A 21,112-nucleotide genomic window follows, 5' to 3' on the forward strand; every position below is an offset into this window, starting at 1 on the left:
GATTGTGACCTGCTTTGCATCCTGTATACCCGCCAGCCTCCCTTCGTATACTAGGTGGTTGGCGCTGGTTTTCCCTTGCCTGGTATCAAAATAATTCTGACCCTTGACATTTGTAATCATAAAAAAAAGGCAATTTATAATTGTGTTGTTCAAATGAAGGTGTGGGGGGGAATTCAATCTGCTATTATACAGAAGCAATGACGGCTGTCTTTGGTGAAAAAAGCAACCCAAGTCAATTTGTGAACTTTGGCACCAGACGACCTTTAGAAACAAAACAATATACAGAATTTACAAGCAATAGCAGCCCATGCAAATGGCCCGGGCCTGCCTGCCTCTGGATTAGAGCTGCAGAGAGCATTATGGAGAATGCTCCCACAAAACAAATTAAGACTGTTACTTAAATGTCACGGCACACTATTGTATTTGGCTACAGATCATTACACCTGATACTAACACTTTTAAAAACTGTAATAACTTGGGAAATATTACATTGAGTGCCCACATGTATAAAGGAAAGGGGGGGGGAAAAAGAGGAGAAAATAGGTTTCCAAAGTAATTTAAACATCACTACCCTACGACTGAAGGGAAAGGTCAAAATTTAAGTAAGCTGAATGGAACATGAATGGTAAAATAGAACACACAAACAAAAGGATGAAAAGACCACAGGGCCGACTGCAAACACAACGCGGGGGCATGCGGCTGCATTTCCATGTCTGCATGGGGAGGAAGGCGGGAAGGCGGGGAGGCGGGGAGGCGGGAGCCCGGTGGGGCGGGTGCGGTTACCTTCAGTGTTGGTGCTGCTGCTGCTGTATATGTTTCGCAGGCTACCAACACGGTTTAGTTTCCATGCTTTGCGTTTGGCTGCATCCCGAGAGCAGAAAGGGCAGGGGAAAGAGAGACAACAAAAAGGAAAAGAAAACAAATGAAAAAGGGAGAAAAGAAATGTCAAAGCAGCGCATGAAGCCACCTGAGTGCGCAGCAAGGGGCGGCACAAGGGGCTCCCATTGGCCCTCCACTCCCCCCAGGACAGCACAGAGGTGAGGAGGGAGGAGGCGAGCCAGCTTGGTTAGTGGAGTGCTCAGGAAATCAGATGTTCCCAGGCAAACGTGCATATACCCTTTGCCGAGCACAAGACTACTTGCTGAGGGGCAAACACTGGCCTTTGGGCTATGGTCCAGAAGCTAGTCCAAGTGACCTTATGTTTCAGATGCTAGTCTTTTAAAACAAGAATATTTTTGTCAACTCCTCCTCAAAACCGTTTGTGAGATGAACACTAGCTTAAACCACAGAACCCGAGGAGCATCTTCCCTCCCTGGAGACCAAGGGGGCTCCCCTCAGAGCAGAAGCCTCCTCAGATGTCCTTCAGAAAAGACGGACACCAAGTCACTTCTAATAGAATGCTGGAGTTCAAGTAACTTTCTGAGCCAAGGGGACATAGAGCAACTGTGTACGCTGCCCTGCAGACATGTGGTGAGACACTCCAGGGACATAGATATGGTCTCCATTCCATCTGGCCCCTTCCTTCTACTGGCTACCTTGGAAGATGGCATGCATATGCACAAGACACACATACATGCATGTGCACACTCCCTACACATGTATGCACATGCACACACACACAACACACACATGCACACATGAGATACCTGAGGCTTGGAAGAAGATGGTTTGAGGATACCCTCAGCCCTTGCAGATATAGGTCACAGAAGCCAACAAGAGTCGACAAGGTGGCTCTTGGGGGGTCGAGATAAAGCCATGTGTCTTAGCTGGGCCCACTACTGTCGGCAGATACCAATATATTCAGCAGGGGTGAAAGTTGCCATGCTCCCAACGAAGGGCACCATGGGCCATTTGTTTTTCAACTCCGAAGTCAGGAAGAGAGTTTGCTAGGAGCTTCCATTAGGTGACACAGGCAGGAGACCAGACTTACTCTGAAGGCATCCCTATCTGCTGTGGTGTTCAAGCCACTCAATTGCAGGCAGTATGGTGTCGGGCCCTGGCTAGGTTGTGTGAACACTGGGGTCTCTGATGGACAGAAAGTGACCTCAGGAGAGGTCTAGGTGAGTTCAGTTGCTGGCCACTCTCACTGAGGTTCTTTTTAAAGATCTCCAAAATACATGTGAGAAACATGAGCTGTCAAAAGGACAAAGGCTGTTCTGAAATAGTTTTATATATTTAGAGTGCAAAGTTTAATCAAGAGAGCAAACAACTGTGAATTCACTGCCCGCTGATTTAAAATGATTAAAGCTGCTATTATTAAACACCTAAGGCTCACTTTGTAGTGTGAACACCCACAAATGATTTGGTAGGAAATGTTGATCCCTAACCAGTGAACACCTACAGCTGTTGCCTGGAGTCTTCTGCCTGTTGTATATGGATTGAAATTTAACTTTCCATGGTGGGTGGAGAAAGTGGAGGGGTTTTGCTTGTTTCTGCATCTTTAAGGTCTTGTGTCCATCCCAGGAAGCAACACACCTGGGCCATTCAGATATCAGCCAGTCAACACTGACCAAGGAAGGAAATCCAATTTCTCACAGTTTTCAAGCACTGTCAAAGGATTGCTGCTCCCCGCCCCCCCTTCCCACAGGTTACATTGTGTGCCTACAACCGGCATGGGCTTCATTTTTTACTAGTGGATGCGCCCAGGGTCTGGGGGCATATTTCACAAGTTCCAGAAAGAAGCGGTTACAGTAAAGCTTCATGGGGAAGCAGACCCCCTTCTAGAACATTTACATATAAATAGGCAGAATCCAGGCTGAGCTCTGCAGAAGGGGTGAAGCTCAGCGTGGAAACCTCTTCCTGGTTGCTGTGCACTCTGCATTTTTCATGCTCCCCCATTACGGTGAGGATGTATACCCAGGAAGTGAACTTACAGCCTGGATTTCTATTAACCTATTGATGAAATAATCAATTTCAACGTATAAAATGTCATGGCTTTTTCTTTCTTGTAAAAAATGGCTGTGTTCTGGCTGATACCAAGGCCCTGATATGAGCATTTGTCTCCTGGGGCATTGATTGCTTGAGTCGCCTTGTTTAGGAGCTTTTCAACAGGAACTGCAGTCAGGATCATGGGTAACATTTCAGCGGGAACAGCCAACTGGTACCAAGTGGAGTCGCCAGTACTCCAGACCATCACACATTCCATACCATCCCCTGGTTCCAGACCTGGCAAGAAGTGTGCTGCCTAAGGCCACCATATTCAAAGATGTTTTCTTCCTGAACCGGTCTTACCATGTACCCAGGCGGGTCTCTAAACCCTCCTACCTCAGTCTCGGGCCACAGACATGCAACATTATACCCCACTTGGATAGCCTCTAAATAATCTTAGGGTTTTTAGAAACTTTCATGAAAATTTCTTTAAAAACCCAGGCTAACATTTAGGCTTTGTTATTGATGTTACTGTTGCATGTGAGCGGAACAAGACAAAAGGCAGTGTGGTGGAGGCATGTGGTTGCTCTCTTCACTCCACAGCTCTGCTTACGGCACGAGCCCGGGTTTTCATCTGGACGAGAGCAGGGGGTTAAAGGACACGAGGTTGCAGCAAGGTCTCCCATGTTAGACATCCTCACGGACATGACATCCCAGAAGATATGGCACTGGATCTAACTACATACCCTGGGTGTGATCTCTCCCTTCCTATTTCACTTTACAAACAAAACTTCAACACAGGTGGGCAGAAAACACACTCAGCGTGGTAACGCACAGCTGTGAGTGCAAAGGACCACAGTCACCCTCACAAGAACAAAACACGCACAGTGAACTCAGCGTGGGCTTGCTATAGGGACAGCCAAAGCAGGAAGCTGAAGAAGCAAACAAGGTTGCTGGCTGAGTACTTAGGGGAGATATTTAAATGTATCATCACTGTATTAAATAATTATACCCTCCTCATTGCTGTGGCAAAACATCTGGCAAGTGCAAGGTAATAAAGGAAGTGTTTATTTACAGTTGGGGGGTACAGTCCATCACGGTGGGGAAGGCATGGGGCAGGAGCCTGGGGCAGCTGATCATGTCGTATCCAGCCAGGAAGCAGAGAGAAATGGAGGCCTGCTGTTCAGTTCTCCCCTTCCTATCAGCTCAGAACCGCCGTCCACAGACTGGTGCTCCCACAGTTAGGCTATGTCTTTCTTCCGCAACTAACGACCTCTAGAAACTCCACTACAGAACTGCCCAGCTGTCCGCCTCCAGGGTGATTCGACATCATATCAAGTTGGTGATCAAGATTATCCAGAACTAGGTCCACCAGCTGCAAAGTTATTTTCTAAGGACTAAAAGGACTGAAAATCTGAACGACTCAGGCTGGAAGCGCAGAGACCCTGCTGATAACATTGATTTTAACTGCTTATGGGCACTAAGCTAGAGTAATAGGGCATTCCTTGGTAACCTGGGAAATCAAAACACCAAGCGAGATGAGAGCGCTGATGCCCACATTCAGCTGTCCAGTCATTTCTCTATGGTTGGCGAGGAGGTGGATGCAACTCTGCACATTCAGAGCTATAGAGCCGCACATCCAAGTCATGCTCTGAACATGAGCGACAGGTATAACCCCATCACAGCTCGCTCGCTCGTTTGTCAAGTGCCTGCGAATGAAGAACCCGGGGTCTGCATGAACAAATGAGGTAGGGCACATTACTCTTGACTCTTGGTAATCACTAACAGACAGCCTCGGTCTTTTCAAAGACAGAGGAGAGGAAAATGTGTAAATTATGGCTTTCTATGTGGTTAGAGTGACTGGAATCACTTAGCATCCACAATTCTCAATTGTCACACGCCACCTTATTCTTGAGAGCTAGTTTTCATAAGATCTGTAGGACTCTGAGGGACTCAGAACTTCATCCCAAAGTTTCAATTATTCTGTTTTCCTAAATAAAACAATTACTTCATTTTAACACAGCAAGAAACAACCAGAAAGCAGATTTCCAGGGCTGAGACTCCTAACCAGTTCTTTATAAACAGAATAAAAATGTTCCCTAGTCTGCTGGCATGCTCAAGCCAACAAGGGTTTACTTTAACTCCTCCTCCATCACTGCACCTGGAAAACAGACTTACTAGTGTCAGCTCTGCTCCTTCCAACAGTTGACTTGGTTGATAAGATAAGCATTCCCTGGGCAGCTGATTAATACATGATGTAGCCATGAGGAGAATATGTCCAGATTTGTAGGCTAGGTTGGATGTTCAGTACACATGAAGTATATCCTGGGCACACATAGAATGGCTGATGGAATGAGGCTGCTGTGCCCTCAGAATCAATTATGAGAACTAGTGGGGTTTTTGTACTTACATGGAGGAAGGGGCTGGGCCACTCACTTCTAACAATGTCATCTCATCTCAGAAGTTAATGAATACCCTCCTTGTTCATACAACGGAGTATAAACTCACGCTTTTAAGAGAACTCATGCCAGAACCTTGTTAGACAATACTGATTTCTTGACCACACTGGACATGGGCAAGAGCAAAGATGCTATCAGTAGAAACCCTATCAGTACAGAGGACAACGTCTGTAGGCATACTGTGTCACCAGGGCCTTTATGTGACAATCTTCTCCCAGGAGCTTCTGCAGGCAGTGAGTGAAAGGCACTGTGGTTTCCTGTCACTTCCTCTACAGTGTGCGTCACATCCTATGAGCTTTTGTCTGTGGTAATTGTGTCCTGAGACTGAGGTGAATCAGAAGAAATTAGGAATTTCTTTTGTCCAGCTGTGTGATCATTCATCTGCTCAGCCAGATTATGTCAAAGTTTACTTCTTTTATAAACAAGGTGGTGGCCCCTCTCATGAGGTGCACCCAGGAGATTCTCAGGCCAGGTAAACTCACTACTTGAGCTATGAAGGGCTCTGCACAATGGCTACCTCTCAGAGACAAACAGTTCTCAAAGGGGACTTTGAAAGAATTAAACAAAATCCAAGGCCAAGCAGATGGATGCAACACACCCATGTTTAGGAAACAAAACAAAACCAAAACCAACCAAACAAAAGAACCTACTACCTTCAGTGCTGGCAGCATCCGGTGAGACCCAGTCACCTGACTAACTCCAAACCATAGGCAGTGAATTATCCCCCAAAAGAAAGCTACTGGAACAAGTTATCAACCCTTAATTGGGTAGTTTCAATTTAATGTCTAATAACTAAGAATAGCTTTCTTTACCACAGACACCAATTTATCTAAGAGCACATTGGGTTTGAAAACTGCCAAGGGCTTTTACATAGTGGGCTGATGTGGGCACTCTGGGAAATGTCACTAAGCCTCGCAGACAGCGAGAATAAAATCAATGCAAAACTCCCTTGATTTACTAGAAAACCACAAGCTCCCAAGAAGGTGATGGTGGGGCTCTCTCCGGCCTACAGATGTACTGTGCTGCAGAGGGAAACAAAGAGAAGTTATGTCAACTGGACACCTTCAGTCTCACTTAACTGTGACCTGGAATAACTGTAAGACGCAAGTGTAAAGAAGCATTATCTCCACGACGCATTGACAATGTAGATTTCCTTGCCTGTTCTCACACAGACTGGAAACTCAAGGGAGAAAACTGAGACAGGCACCCTATAGCCTCTTGGCTTCTGTGCTCACCTGGGCACATGGAAAGAGTGGAAGACAGGAACCTGGAGCTGTGAAGAACACTTTGCCATGGCTGTACCACTGAGCCACTGCATGTTCACGCGCGTGCGCGCGCGCACACACACACACACACACACACACACACACACACACACGAAGAACAAACTCAATTCTCAGTTTACCAGTTTCCAAACTCAATGGCGTGTGGGAAGAAACCCCACGTGGTATCTGGGTCAATAGCCAAGCAGTAGCAGGGTCTGCGAGAGGTCAAAGACCCCTGCCATATTCCACTTTGCCTAAGAAAGGGCAGTCTTACCATCCTATGGAGTCAGACAAGACAGGGGCTGGGGAGTAGGGTACAGGAAGCTGGGGCCCTCAGTGTTTCTAAGTCAGAAATGAGGGAAAATGGGTAACAGCCATTTTCTCGTACTCACCTCCTGCCCTACTCGTTCTTCTCATCTTGTCCCCTGTTTGTTTCTTCTTTTCTTCCTCAATATCCTCCAACAAAAATATATTGCTGATTTTTTTCCCTTTTCTTAAACACAAAATCTTTTTAGACAATTCCAGGGAAAAATTGTTTTTTAATAAAACTCTAAATTGTGTTATCATATTTCAAAGCAATGACCAGCTAAAGCGACTAATCAAAGGCATAATTATTTAATGACCAGCGCTCATGCTCGCACACAGGGCTGTAATTGAGTGGCTGTGATCACTGGACCACCAGCCTCCATGGCAGCAAACAAGGGCCTCTGCAATTGATCTGTTCTTTCTGCAGCCGCGTTCCAAGGGGCGGGGTGGGGCACTCCACTCTGGGGCTCCCTCACATGTGGCATCTGAGCCCGAGAACGACTTGCTATCAGATCAAACAGTGACAGGTTTGCTCTTTCCATTTGGGCCCAGCTGCAGGAACCCCCCAAGACTGCTGCTGATGTGTGGCTTTAGAAATCACAGAATCCAGAAGACACATCCAAGTCAGTGTGAAAGACCAGGGAGGAAGAGAAGTCTAAACTCACTCTTCCTGCTCATATAGACACTTATTCTTTTACACACTAACAATTTCTTCCCATAAAACTGCTCTGACCATAACGTCAGGGCTTCCTTAGCATGCTCCTTAGTCAATTGTGAATGATTAAACAAGGTCATTACCATTGAAGAAGGGCCTGGAAGAAGTGCCGCAGTGCTGAGCCATCAAAAGAATAAAACATCTGCTTTCTTTTATTAGAAATTAAATACACCAATTTTATCCAGGTTTAACCAAGAATGCCCGGGAAGGCTACTTTAACATTATTGCTGAAGTGAGTTGACTTCCTGTTAACAGCCAGTCTTTACTTCCCACTTTCCCGTTAGAGGGATTTACCATGTTCGAAGTGCCGTGCTGATGTAGGTATATACTGCTTTTCAACAAAAGGTGTTGGGTAAGGCGCTGCTCCAATGTCCCTGTATCATAAAGAACATTTCTAAGGACCTGGGTTCATGCTCTAGGACTACCAGGGAGAGAGAAGGGGAAGGGTAGAGAGGGGGAAGGGAAGGGGAAAGCAGGGGAAGCGGGGAAAGCAGGGGGATTGTGTTATAATGCTTCCTAGTCTATGCCGTGCATATACCATAATTTATTTCATATAGAAACATGGGATCACATATTGAAACATTTGCGATGCTGAGTTTACGCAGTATAGTGGCCACAGACACACTTCTTTGCCTTGCAGCAAAGACAACCAGTAGCAAGAAGCAAAGGCAGACCTCAATTTCCTAAGCCGTTTTCATATAAAAAGAAGCAGTAATATTTAGAGAAAGGGCTGGTTCTCAGACGTACAGGAAAATGCCAAGGTGAGCCTGGACTATCTTATGGTGCCAGAATTTGGTGAAAAAGCATAAAACCAGAACATTCCCACCCCTACCAATGAGAGGGCTGTGTTCTAGAAGTCACAAAACCATTGTAAGGTCCCCTGGCTACCGCAGTTGGGATGCTTCAAGGAGCCAAGCTGAGTTATAAACTAAAATATCAAACAATCAAGGTCCCCAGACATAAGATAAATGATTGAATATATTAATGGTAAAGCGTGAGGAAGAGATTAGTATTATCTGTAGAAGGATTATAAATAATTTCTGTGGATGCTCTTTCCTCAGTGTATGCTGGGCTTAGTGACTTCCCTCCAAAGAGTTCATGATGGGGGCAAGGGCGGAAAGAACAATTCACAGACAGCAAGGAGAATGTTGGTATCAGCAGACTGGTGATTATCTAGACAGTCTCCACCACATCAGACTTAAAGCCCCTGACTAGTTCAAGAAAAACATCAAATAAACTCCAGGAGTGGTATCCATGAGGATTCCCTGTGACTTCAGCTTCCCAATAGGTGAAGCTCATCAACAAGGAAGTCTGGAAAAATGTCCCAGGCAAGGAGTCTAAGGCAATGGAGGAGATGACTGACAACTAAAGGTAATGTGATTCTGATACGGAAAAATGCATTAGGTAGAAACTAAAGAAATCACAATGACGTACAGACGTCAATCAAAAGGTATCAGTACAGGTTCAACAGCTATAACAAATGCCATGTTAATGAAAGGCTTAGAGGGGAAACCATGTCTGTGTGCACACAAGCAAATGGAATTGTCTCTGTTTCATCTTTTTCAAAGAGGATACTTGCTACATTCACTTTACTTAACAAAATGATTTTGCTATAATCACATAGCTAGTTTAAGAAGTCACTCAATCATAGGCCCATTCCTAAACTCTTGTAAATCTCTATAGTTAAAGTTTATAACTAAACCATTTTCCTAGAAAATAAGATCTATTAAAATGTTCTAACAAGCATATTGAACATGACTATTTCTTCCATCTACGCTGATTCTATACAACAAAATGTTGGTGGTAATGGTGCCGAATTCAGGGCTAGCAATATCTATGGTTTCAAATATACACAACATTCCATTTTTTCTGCTCACTGAATTCTGCAAGTTGAAGTCAACTTGAGATCTTACTATATATGCCAAAGTGTCACTGAGCCAACGGGATGATGCTATAGCTCTGGGCACCCATGACACGCATCTGCACACGTGCACTACTGGGAAGTCCTCATGGAATTTTTCTTCTTTGCAAAGTGTTTTAACAGAAAGATTAAGCCTGCACACTTCCAAGAAAAAGGAGCAGGGTAGCAAACCATGAGGCCCAGGGACCCGAGGGTGTGCAGGTTAGTGTCCAGATGGGAAAAATGACCACCTTAGTTGTATCAGCATAGTGGGGACTACAGCATCCTCCCCCAGCAGTACTGGCTTCCAGGGAGGAGAAGAGCATGTGAAGAATGCAAAGGAGAGAGGACCAAAGCACCAACATTCCGGAAGTGCTGCTGACCCCATCTGGCAATGGCATAGGTGGCTGTGCAATGACTGGGGGCTCTGTGTCCTGGAGCCCCTTTCTGTGCAGAAGACACCATCTCACCGAGACACACCAAGAAGACCATATGGTCAGGGGTTAGGTACAAGCCAGTGTCCTTCCCTGGCTATGAAAGGCTGAGACCATGCAAGGCACAAAGAGATACAAAATAAAAATATCTCAAGAAATGAAAACATTGTGTCAAAGAGACGCAAAGAGAATTCGGGTTCAAAGTTCACTGTGAGAATATCTGAATTAGATTTGGCATTAGTTCTGAGGACACACCTACCAATCTCCAAAGTGGAATAAGAAATAAAGCCAGCAAGTATTTTGTGCAAATTGAGCTTCTCTGAATTCTTCACTTCTAATATTCTACAGATCCTGATCTTAGGAAGTCACTAGTTTTCTTCTTTTTTGAGACAGGGTTTCTCTGTGGTTTTGGAGCCTGTCCTGGAACTAGCTCTTGTAGACCAGGCTGGTCTCGAACTCACAGAGATCTGCCTGCCTCTGCCTCCCGAGTGCTGGGATTTAAGGCGTGCGCCACCACCGCTTTGCAGAAATCACTAGTTTTCAAAGTGTACTTGAGAATGCACTGATTCAAACTAAAGGATGCTATCAATGAGGGCTCTGTAACTTGGCAAAAAAAAAAATAATCAAGGTTTAATAAGATATTTCTCTTCAGAGTAGCTCTCATCTCTGTCCATCCTGACCCCTTCAGCATTTAAGTGTTCTGGATTCATCCCAGAGGGACAGGTAGGTGAAGGGAAAATCACCCTCAAAGGCAACAGCCGCTGGTGGAGAGAAACAGAGGTAATTGTTCTTATGAAGAAATCCTGCAATGATAACAGCCAATGGCTTTTCCTGAGGAAGGTGACAGGGGCTGAGGAGAAAGCTCAGTCAAGAAAATATGCCTTGTGCACAAGCTGGAGGACTTGAATCTCAAGTGCCAGCATTCACATAAATACTGGATGTAGGAGTATTTGTCTGTGGTTTCAGCCCTGGGGACGGGGCATGGGTGTGGAGACAGACTCTTGGCGAATCCTTAAAGTTCATTGGCTAGCCAACCTGGCTGAGTTAGTGAACTCTAGGTTCAGTCTCAACAAACGAGCAAGTGAGCAACAAGCTGGAAAGCAGGGGAGTCAAAGTTGAACCCTGGCCGCCCCATGAACACACACCCACCTGCAGGCAGACATGAGAGAAGGGATGATGGAGCACGCCAACACATTCTTTCCATAACTCATGCATCGAAAAAGCAGCATTTGAGGCAATGTTGGAAGCAGTTTGTCTTCCTCTGTGCTCCCCCGCCCCCTGCCCCCCTCTCTCTCTAATTACTGCTTGTTCTGCAGAAGTCAGCTCCTACTGGCACAGGGTTGAGAGAATCTTCTCATTCTCTCCCATAGCCTCTGTTCACATTCCCCAAGCCTGGCTGTTTCTCGTGAAATCCTCATCCCAAATTCAAGGACTAAGCGAATATCACAGTATGACTTAAGCGTGCAAGCTCCACTTGGGATTGAGAAAAATCAGAAGGAATGCGTGAGCACTTAGCGATTTGGGAGGTTGTCAGAGCAATGGTGTTGCTAGCGGCAAACCAGGAGCCCGGTTCATGCTCAATCAAACTGCTGTACAATCTTTAGCAGAACACCACTATAGACAATGCTCTTAAGGAGCCGTTAGTGGCTTCGAGACAGCCTATGGAAGTAAAATTCTGTAACATATCTTCTCCATGTGTATGACCCCATTAATACAGAATGAGTCAACCTCCACCTCTCCAGATGTGCCTCCCTTCAGCTTTGTGCCCTTGTCTTCCCACACTCCCTTCCCATGCCTGCAGGAATGCAGGGATGGTTCCCTACTCCTGCCCTCTGCAGTGCACCAGGTACAGGCAAGTAAGAGACATCTGTAGGCCGTTCACTGAACACGGCAGGCTCCTGTCTTGCGGTGGCCAGGATGCAGCACCACAAAACTTGGGGGCCAGAGATTCCAGGCACCATGCTGCAGGAGGCTGTACTCCTTTGGAAAGCGTCAGAGGATGGCCAATCAGTTCCTTGCCTTTCTCCTGGCTTCTGATGGTGGCCTCAGAATCCTTTGGCATTGTCTCCTAAAGGCGTCATGCTCATCTACACATCACTGCCACGTATCATAGCCCTCTCCTTACTGCCACTGTCTATAATCTTCTCCAGCGTGAACAATGACAGTCACAATGACCCTATTTCCAAGGAAAATGTACTCCTAGGGGCTAGGACACATCTCCTTGGAGGGGGTGCATTTAGTCTTTGATACACAGAGTTCAGCAGTACTCTGTGATGTCCACACTCTGCCTTGCTCATTAGCGGCTCTGTTGGCATAGGACCATTCTTGTTTCTTGCCACAGTGGCTCACCTGGACACCTCCTCTTTAGAGGTTCGCCTGGAAACACAGCTGCATTAATCAGCACCCCAATGTGGGCTCATGTCCTCACTCTACCTGCTAAACTGTTGGCATTCCCACTGTCGTTCTTTCTTTTCCTCACCAAATACGTCCCCAGAAGGACAGGAACATAGGAGGCCAGTCTTGGCATGCTCCTTGAGGTCCTGAAAGAGCTGTCCCAGACCTCCTACAGCAGGGTTATGATGAACCTCTAGGAGGTGGCCTGGAGGAAGATGAAGCCCTGCCCTTCCAACTAACTAACATTATTTTCTTTCTTTTTCCCCCACACTATCTCTTTCTTTGACAGGGTCTTATGTGGCCCAGATTGGTCTGGATCTTACTATAAAGAAGAGGCTTGATCTCTTTAAAAGGATATCTATTTATTGAGTGTGTGTATTCTGGGGGAGATGCCTGATGCCTTTCTCTGTTGCTCTCTACTTTAGGTTTCTGAGGCAAGATCTAAGACTAAACTTGAAGCCCGCAGTTTTGTCTAGGCTGACTGAACAGTGAGCCCCTGGATCCACCTGCCTCTGTTCTCCAACCGTGGGGCTCCAGGCGTGTGTGGCCATGGCTGGCTTTACATAGGTGCTGAGGATTTGAACTCAGGTCCTCTTACTTTCATAACAAATAATCTTACTCAGGTATCAGCTCAAAGGTCTCTGGACTTGCTCTTTCTGTCTCCAACTCCCCAGTTCTGGAATTACTAAGGAAATGGGCCACACTCTCCAAACAGCCTTTCCTCCAGACTGTTACTATTACCAGCTTTACTAGGGAGTTGTCACAAGTCTGTATCATTTTATAATTGGAAAGATAAAAATAAGAATGTAACCATGTGGCTGTCCAATGATCCAGAGACAGAGACTAGCCCAGAGGGATGTGTGTCCTGACAGACGCTGTAAATCTGCAGCTGTACACAAACTTGGGAAGGATACAGTAGGCAGGATGACACTGAAAATTGGCCTTAAGGTCTTCTGACAGTAATTAGGATGAGGATCAATTGGCTGTTAGACAACTGCTAATTCGCAGCTATAAAACTCCATTCTTGGTATAGAAGGTTTATGTCCGGGCACCCTGAAAGATTAAGTCATTATATACAAATATGAGTGAAGTCAGAACACTGCCTGGCTCCATACAGCTCAGACGTGCCACCCCCTCCCCATTTAAGGAAGAACAAAGGTACAAACTCTGGACAACTTCAGGCTCCCTAACTGCTCATCACCAGCCACCAATGTCATAATGACAACCAGACCATGATGACTATTGTGAAACCAACAGCATTCCTGCCACCAGCATTATCATCACCGTCAAAGACACCAGTGACTATAATCACTGTCATCACCACTACCACCTCCACCATCATCACTACNAACTCTGGACAACTTCAGGCTCCCTAACTGCTCATCACCAGCCACCAATGTCATAATGACAACCAGACCATGATGACTATTGTGAAACCAACAGCATTCCTGCCACCAGCATTATCATCACCGTCAAAGACACCAGTGACTATAATCACTGTCATCACCACTACCACCTCCACCATCATCACTACCACCTCCACCATCAACACTACCACCTCCACCATCAACACTACCCCCTCCACCATCAACACTACCACCTCCACCATCACAACTACCACCTCCACCATCATCACTACCACCTCATCACATGACTATGATAACCATCACCATATTACTAACATCAGCAACACCATCACCATCATCACTAACTTGTGCTAAGCAGAGCACAACCCTGAGAACTTAGTACAGCTGCCTCTCATTCAGTTTCCACAGTGAATTGCTCTCCTATCTATCTGTCTGACAGGGATGGAAGGACCAGCCGAAGTCCCCATCGCTTTCCTGCGGTGAAGCTTGCTCGGGGCTCAGCCAGACTCCAGAGTCCATGGGCTCAGCATTTCTATACTTGCATTCTCACTGCTCCTGGGGCCAGATGTCCACAAAGCTTTAGATGTTCTCCAGCCCTCCCTCTCAGGTCTCTCCACATACTGCCAACAGCACAGACCTTACTAAGCACTCATCCCAAATGAAGCCTCTACCATGCACATCAGAGAAGGTCTGTGACTCGAGGCAGTGCAAGCTACTGGCTTTATTAGCCGGAGCTGATGTTCTTCCTCTACTGTCGGAGCTGGCAGTCTCTGTTAAACAAGTGGAGGGGCTGGACAGTGGCAGTGACTGGTCACACTAAACATCCTAGTCTGGCCTATCATAGGCCAGTCACCCAACCTGTTAACATTGTCAGTTCCTGGGACTGAACTTGGGAGCTCTCTGAAGATACAATTCCTCTACGAGGGGCAGAGATAGTACAAATAAAGGAGCACACTGAAACTTTCCATCTGGGATGACTTTGAGTCTTGTAGTCACCAAGAGTTGTTACTGTATCTGGGACATTGTATGTCCTGGGGAGTCTGGGTGGCTTGGAAGTTATGAAGACCATCTTTTCTTAAATAGTGAGGCTGATGCCTTAGAAGAGGTTGGCCTGATCAGCCAGAGATACAGGCAGAGCCCTCCGAGTGTCAACCAAGCCAAAGAGATGCTGATGACAAATCTGAGGGCAGCGTAGAAAAGTCTTTGGAAGTATTAGAAACACAACACACAGCAATTTAATAAATTATGTCACACTATTTCAAAGTCTGTACATTACAGCAAAGGTAGTAGCTTTCCTTTCCTTTGGGGGCTGCATTCCAGGACCTGTAGGAAACACCTAAAGTGTCAACAATAGTAGACTGCCTATCTGCTGTTTTTTCCTGTACACAAACGCAGATGCTAAACATGAATGTCTAAATCAAGCAATGCTAACAATAACTAATAATAAACTAAAACTGCACAGCAATGAAACAGTGGTAACATCACTCTTGTATCTGAGGCTACTACTACATAAACGATGTGCACACAAGCACCCAGATGTGGTGGCAATGTCTGTGAGAACTGTGATGGCTGGGTGAGTGGCATATAGGAGGTGGCTCTGTACACATGGTCATTTACGTTTGGGCTGGATAAAACAGGGTTTTATCACACTACTAAAAAAAGAGCATAATTTAAAACTTATAAATTCATTACAAATGTTCCGTATTTCAGCATTTTCAAAATGAAAGATCACAGATACAGGATACATACACACTGAACACAAATACACACTCATTCCAAAATGACCCCAAATCTTAGCTATTTCTTCTCCTCTCCCACCTTCAGTTGGCAGCAGTATTATCATTTCTCTCACCACTGACATTTATTTGGGTGGAAGGCAAATGTTGATAACCAGAGTCTCTCACTAGTTCCCAATGAAAAGAAATGCAAATGCCCAGCGATGGCCACACTTCCCGCCACTCTGAAACGACTGTCTCCTGGCGAATCACTGTATGAATATATGCTTACTTCCGGCTACACTGCCTTAGTTTCTTTCTGTTGATGGAATCAACACCATAACGAAAGCAACCTGGAGAGGAAAGGATTAATTTGGCTTTCCTTTCCACATCACAGTTCATCATTGAGGGAAGTCAGGACAGGAACTTGAGCAGATCCAGATGGCAAGAGTTGATGCAGAGGCCATGGAGGAACACTGCTTACTGGTGCTCCCCATGGCTTGCTCAGTCTGTTTTCTTATATCATCTAGGCCCAGGAATTCAGGGATGGCATGGCCCCAGTGGGCTGGACCTTCTAACATCAACCTTCATCAAGAAAATGACCACCAGATTTGCCTACAGGCAATTTGATGAATGTATTTTTCACTAGAGGTTCTTCTTCCTAGATAACTCTAACTCATGCCAAGCTGACAAACAAAAAGCTAGCTGGGCCATCTCTGAAGGTCATCACGTGTAGGCTGGGAGTCATGTCACTGTCCTCCTTCATCCTCCAGACACACCAGACTCCGTGAGGAACAACAGGGCCACCACCACCAGCTGATGCTGCTACCAATGTGTTAGGAACTAGAGGGCACCTCGCCAATCAAGATGGCTGCCATAAAAATCAAAGGGCAAAAATCTTAGAGGGTCCAATTGAAGGTAAATGAATTTGCTCTTCTCAGGCTAGTGCAGGGCAAGCTAGGTGTGCTGGTGCTCACACACAATCCCGTCACTCAGGAGGCTAAGGCAGGAGGACAGAGAGTGTGAGCCTAATCTGGATTACAGTGTGAGACCCTGGCACAAAAGATCGCACACGCCAAATACAGCAGAAATTAACTATGTGAGAGCCCAACTTTAAGGACTCAAAACATGCCTGTTAATTTTTCACTCTACTCTGCTTTGTGAGGGACAGCAGGTGGTGAGATCAGAGGGTTCTGTGAGAGAGGAAGGCAGCAGCAGACTGTCTGCTCATGTGCAGGTGTGATGTGCCACCCGACCAGCAGCATCAGCGGCGGCAGCAGCAGCAGCAGCAGCAGCGGTAGCAGCGGCGGCGGCAGCATGCAGTTGTTAACCATGGATGACTAAGTGGCAATGCTCCTGCTAATCATTTATTGAATAATGAAAACGACACAACTGATAAAAGGTTTCAATTTTGAGAAAAATGATTTATCGTCTTTCAGTTTACTGGCACTGCTATTTGTGTGACAAACGGCTGGAGAGCCCCCGGTTAATCTCTGTGCATCTCCAAGCCTGCTGAGGAGACTTCAGAGCACACAACCAAACAATCAGGAATGGCTAATGATACTGTTCTGAGGCTGGGAGGGCTGAAGCTGGTCTTTCATCAAGGCTGATCTCCAAATCAATTTGCACAATGGATTTTTGGGGGCCGGGTGAGAGAAAGAGCAATAGTCCCAAAGGAAGTGAAACAGAACCATTAGTAGGATCAGAGTGCAGGTGACTTCCGGTCTGTTTTGTAGAGCTAACCCATCTCTGTGGCAAAATCTAACCAGCAGTGTCAAATTTTGTCTGTGTCCCAGTGGAAGGCAGAGCTCCGGGGCACTGTAAAATGCCTTCACAACCCGTTATCTTACTAGGGGATGGTTTACTTTAACTGAGGCTTAAAGGACTAGCAATACTCCCAACACCACATGTCTTCCCCTGTACACAATGTATCTTGTTCTAGTGCTGGAAAAAAGAGTCAAATACATTCATCATGATCTGAAAAATTCAGGGGACATGGACTTCTTGCTCTCTTGCCTCCTGTGTGGTGCCTGAACACCACGATGAGAGAAGATGGGGCGATATTAGTACGGTCAAGTGCTGGCTTGCTAGAGAGGCAACTCAATGTACACTGCCTTCGAAGGTGACGGTAATGAACTTCTCGAAACCCAGAAAGAACAAGTCTCATGTCACTCAAGTGTCCCAGATGAGGACCATCACCAAAGGCTTCATCTGCATGAGAAGAAGGAACCTTGAGGTATGCCTTACAAGCTGCACACACCTCCATCACGCTGCATGAGAACAGCAGCAAACACCTCCGTGTGCTGCCAACTTGAAGGGACGCAGGAACACACGCAGAATAGGACAGACACCACTAAAAACAGAGTTGAGCACATTGGGGATATGTTGTCTTGCTGAAATAAAAACTACATGGTAATTTCAAAGACCAAACTTAGAAGCATGTGTTGTAACTTGGGGTGATACAGAACGGGAGCTTGCGCCTCGAGTCTTGTCGAGCAGAAGGCTGGGGCAGTCAGCTGGGTGCCAGTGGAAGGTTTGTGCTGCGAAGGTCTACTGTGTCACACTTCACTCTCTAGTGCCGTGACAAAGACCAGGACCAAAGCAACTTGGGAGGAAGAGGTTCATTTCAGCTTACAGTCCATTGGGAAGGGAATTCAGGACAGGAACTCAAGTGAGGAACCTGGATGCAGGAACTGAAGCAGAGGTCAGCCATGAAGAAATGCTGCCTACTGACTTGCTCCCCATGGCCTGCACAGCTACCTTTCTTATCCTGCTAAGGGATAGTAATGCCCATGGTGGGCTGGGCCCTCTCACATCAATCACTAATCAAGAAAAATAAAATTACCCCCACAGACTTGCCTACCAGCCAATCTGATAAGGCATTTTCTCCACTGAAGTTCCCCCTTCCAGATGACTTTGAGCTTGTGTCAGGAACTAACTAGGACACAGGGGAAACATAAGGTCCTCACGGCACCCCAACACAGGAAAGCACTCACCCCCGACCTGTGCACCTTACTTGAGAATCTGGATCTTAAACTAATGAAGTTCCACTTGCTCACCAGCCAGCACATGGGAAACGAGAGATTTCCACACCTTCCCCCTATGCTATAGGACTAAGAGAGAGGTCTCTGCACCTTCCCCCATGCTGTAGAACCAAGTAACAAAAAGTGTAGTCTTCAGCCGCCCCAACATTTCCTACGCATGTAAAACTTTTTATTTCAGGTCTTGCTGGATTTTGTGTTTGGCTTATGGCACCAAAATTCACATTAAAGAGAAGAAATAGTTAGAAATCAATTTAGCTTCTTGGGGAAGGGGAGGTGCTCTTCCTCCTCTAGGAGCTGGTGTTTGCCAGGATGCCAGGAAGCACAGGCTACTCTGCTTCTTCAGATTTTCTTTCCCTCCTTTTTTTTTAAAATTTTTAAAAAACTGTTATTTGAGTCAAGATCTCATGTAGCACAGGCTGGTCTTGAACTTCCTATGTAGCTGAGGATGACCCTGAACTCCTCCTGGTCCCCTACCTCTCTCCCATAAATGCTGGGATTACAGATTGTACCACTATCCCTGGCTATTGTTAGATTTCCGGTCTCATAATAGATGAGACTGACTGTGGCACATATATAACACAAGGCTGTCCTCACAAAGCGACTGTCATCCATACTGTGAGGTCCAACTTGAGACTCAGAGATCCCAGTGCCCCTCCTTCAAAAGGACCAGGTGTTAACTATGTGTCTGTCAACTGTTGGGGTCCTTTATAATCCCCAGTTGACTTTTAGTGATGTGAACTTCCTGTTTTTTATATCATAACTCTCCGCTAAACTTATTTTCAGGCTATACATACTGAATGCAGGGGTGAGAGAGAGAGAGAGACAGAGAAAGAGAGAGAGACAGAGACAGAGAGACAGACAGAGACAGAGAGGAGCCTCCTCTTCAGGGATGCAGCCGGGGATACTGTGGGGATTGTGTGCGGTACCCTGAAGAGTATCAGCTGATGCTATTACTCACCCACAGACCTTCTTGGCCAGTAAGATCTGTATGCATATGTGGAGAAGCTTCACCAGGAAGTGGAGCAGGGCTCCTGCTCACAGGTACCTGAATGGCAATAGAAAAGTCTGGAAACTTGACAATACTGGCTGATTCACAACTCAAAGCTGATGTTACTGGAGACATTTAGAGGCCAAGCATTTTCCAAAGCCAGGCCAAAGAGAAAAGATAAAACCCTTACAGGACATACAGAAGCAAAAGAGAAATCTCTTCTTCAATAGTATAAGGGATTGCAGAGTGTAATGTGTTAACTGCCCGTGAAACGAGATAACCTTGTGTAATAGCTTCATCTTCTGAGTACTGAGATTGACAATGACCAGCAGAAGATGCTTGCCACTTTCCCAATTGTTGGAAGACCCTGACCTCATTTCCCAAGCTCCAAAAATTATCCCATGTGGAATAAAATCACTTAAAAACTTCTCTGGACTCTTTCTTCTTTATTTGAAACTGTTTGAGTAAGAACATGTATTCCTTACACACCCCCTTGGACGGAATGGTTCTCTGCACCAGTTTCTTAAAACTACACAAGCTTCTGACTTCTCATGTCATTTGGATATCATAAGCCCTGTGAGTTATCAGTGTGTAGCTGCAGATCATGAAGAAGGCAGAGGGTACTGAAAATGTTTTTATGCCAACCCCTTACAGAATGGAGAAACACGAACTGCAGACACTCTTTTAAAATGTATCTCCTTACATCCCCAGAGGACAGTCACAACACTGAAATGAGGTGTGATGGTTAAAACCTTAGCCATCAACCTGATGGGAGTCAGATCATCCACGAGATACCCACACATATATCTCTATGTGTGCCTAGGAGGATGTTCCTGGGGAGTATGTCTAGGTGTGATAGCTAGTTCTGTCCACTTGACAAAGCTAGAGTGTCTGAGAAGAGGGACCTGTTGTAGGATGGCTGCTTGGCCATTTGTTTGTTTGCTGACTGCCCAGACTCCCGAAATAATCACATAGAAACGTATTAATTAAATCACTGCTTGGCCCATTAGCTCTAACTTCTTATCGGCTAGCTTTTACATACTAATTTAACCCATTTCTATTAATCTGTATATTGCCACGAGGTTGTGGTTTACCAGCAAAGTTTCAGCGTCTCCCATGGCGGCCACATGGATTCTCTCTACTCTGCCTTCTTGCTCCCAGCATTCAGTTTAGTTTTCCCTGCCCAGCTCTACTCTGCCCTATCACAGGCCTAAGACAGTTTCTTTATTAACTAATCGTTATTCACAGCATACAGAGCAGAATCCCACATCAGGAACTCTCAATTGAGAAAATGCTTCCATCAGATTGGCCCATAATCATTTTGACTGACGTGGGAGGATGCAGCACACTGTGGGCAGTGTCACCCCTAGACAGGTCGTCCTGGGTAGTATAAAAAGGGAACTGAGCAAACCACAGGGAGTAAGCCAGAAAGGTGGTACTCCTCCATGGCCTCTACGTTTCTGTCCTGACTTCCTTGGGTGAAGTTGCTTTTGGTCCCACTATTTATTGAAGCAATAGAAACCTATCTAGGACAGGCAAGCCCACCAACCCTGAGTGTGGCGGCAACACCACATGAGCTGGAATCTGAGGCCTAATAAAGGAGAAATCGAAGGGTGCAAAGATGGCTCAGAGGTTAAGAGCACTGGTTAGTTTTGCA

The 21,112-nt window shown here is 45.9% G+C and overlaps 1 protein-coding gene across 5 annotated transcripts in view; it reads right to left on the minus strand.

Annotated features, from left to right (window-relative positions):
* The window catches only part of Agap1 (ArfGAP with GTPase domain, ankyrin repeat and PH domain 1), a 446,708-nt gene that overhangs the window by 73,402 nt on the left and 352,194 nt on the right, over nt 1-21,112 (minus strand). The window contains exon 14 of one of the 5 annotated variants that reach the window (XM_050163112.1): nt 16,599-18,116. The exons of the other annotated variants lie outside the window; for them this stretch is intronic. Within the exon in view, the coding sequence (XP_050019069.1) occupies nt 18,091-18,116 (26 nt within the window). The 3' untranslated portion in view covers nt 16,599-18,090. Of the gene's footprint in view, nt 1-16,598; nt 18,117-21,112 lie in introns of those variants that run through there. 5 annotated transcript variants of the gene reach the window in all.

This window comes from Alexandromys fortis, unplaced genomic scaffold (genome assembly GCF_014885135.2).
Source record: "Alexandromys fortis isolate MF-2015 unplaced genomic scaffold, M_Fortis_MF-2015_v1.1 scaffold_139, whole genome shotgun sequence".
NCBI lineage: Eukaryota > Metazoa > Chordata > Mammalia > Rodentia > Cricetidae > Alexandromys > Alexandromys fortis.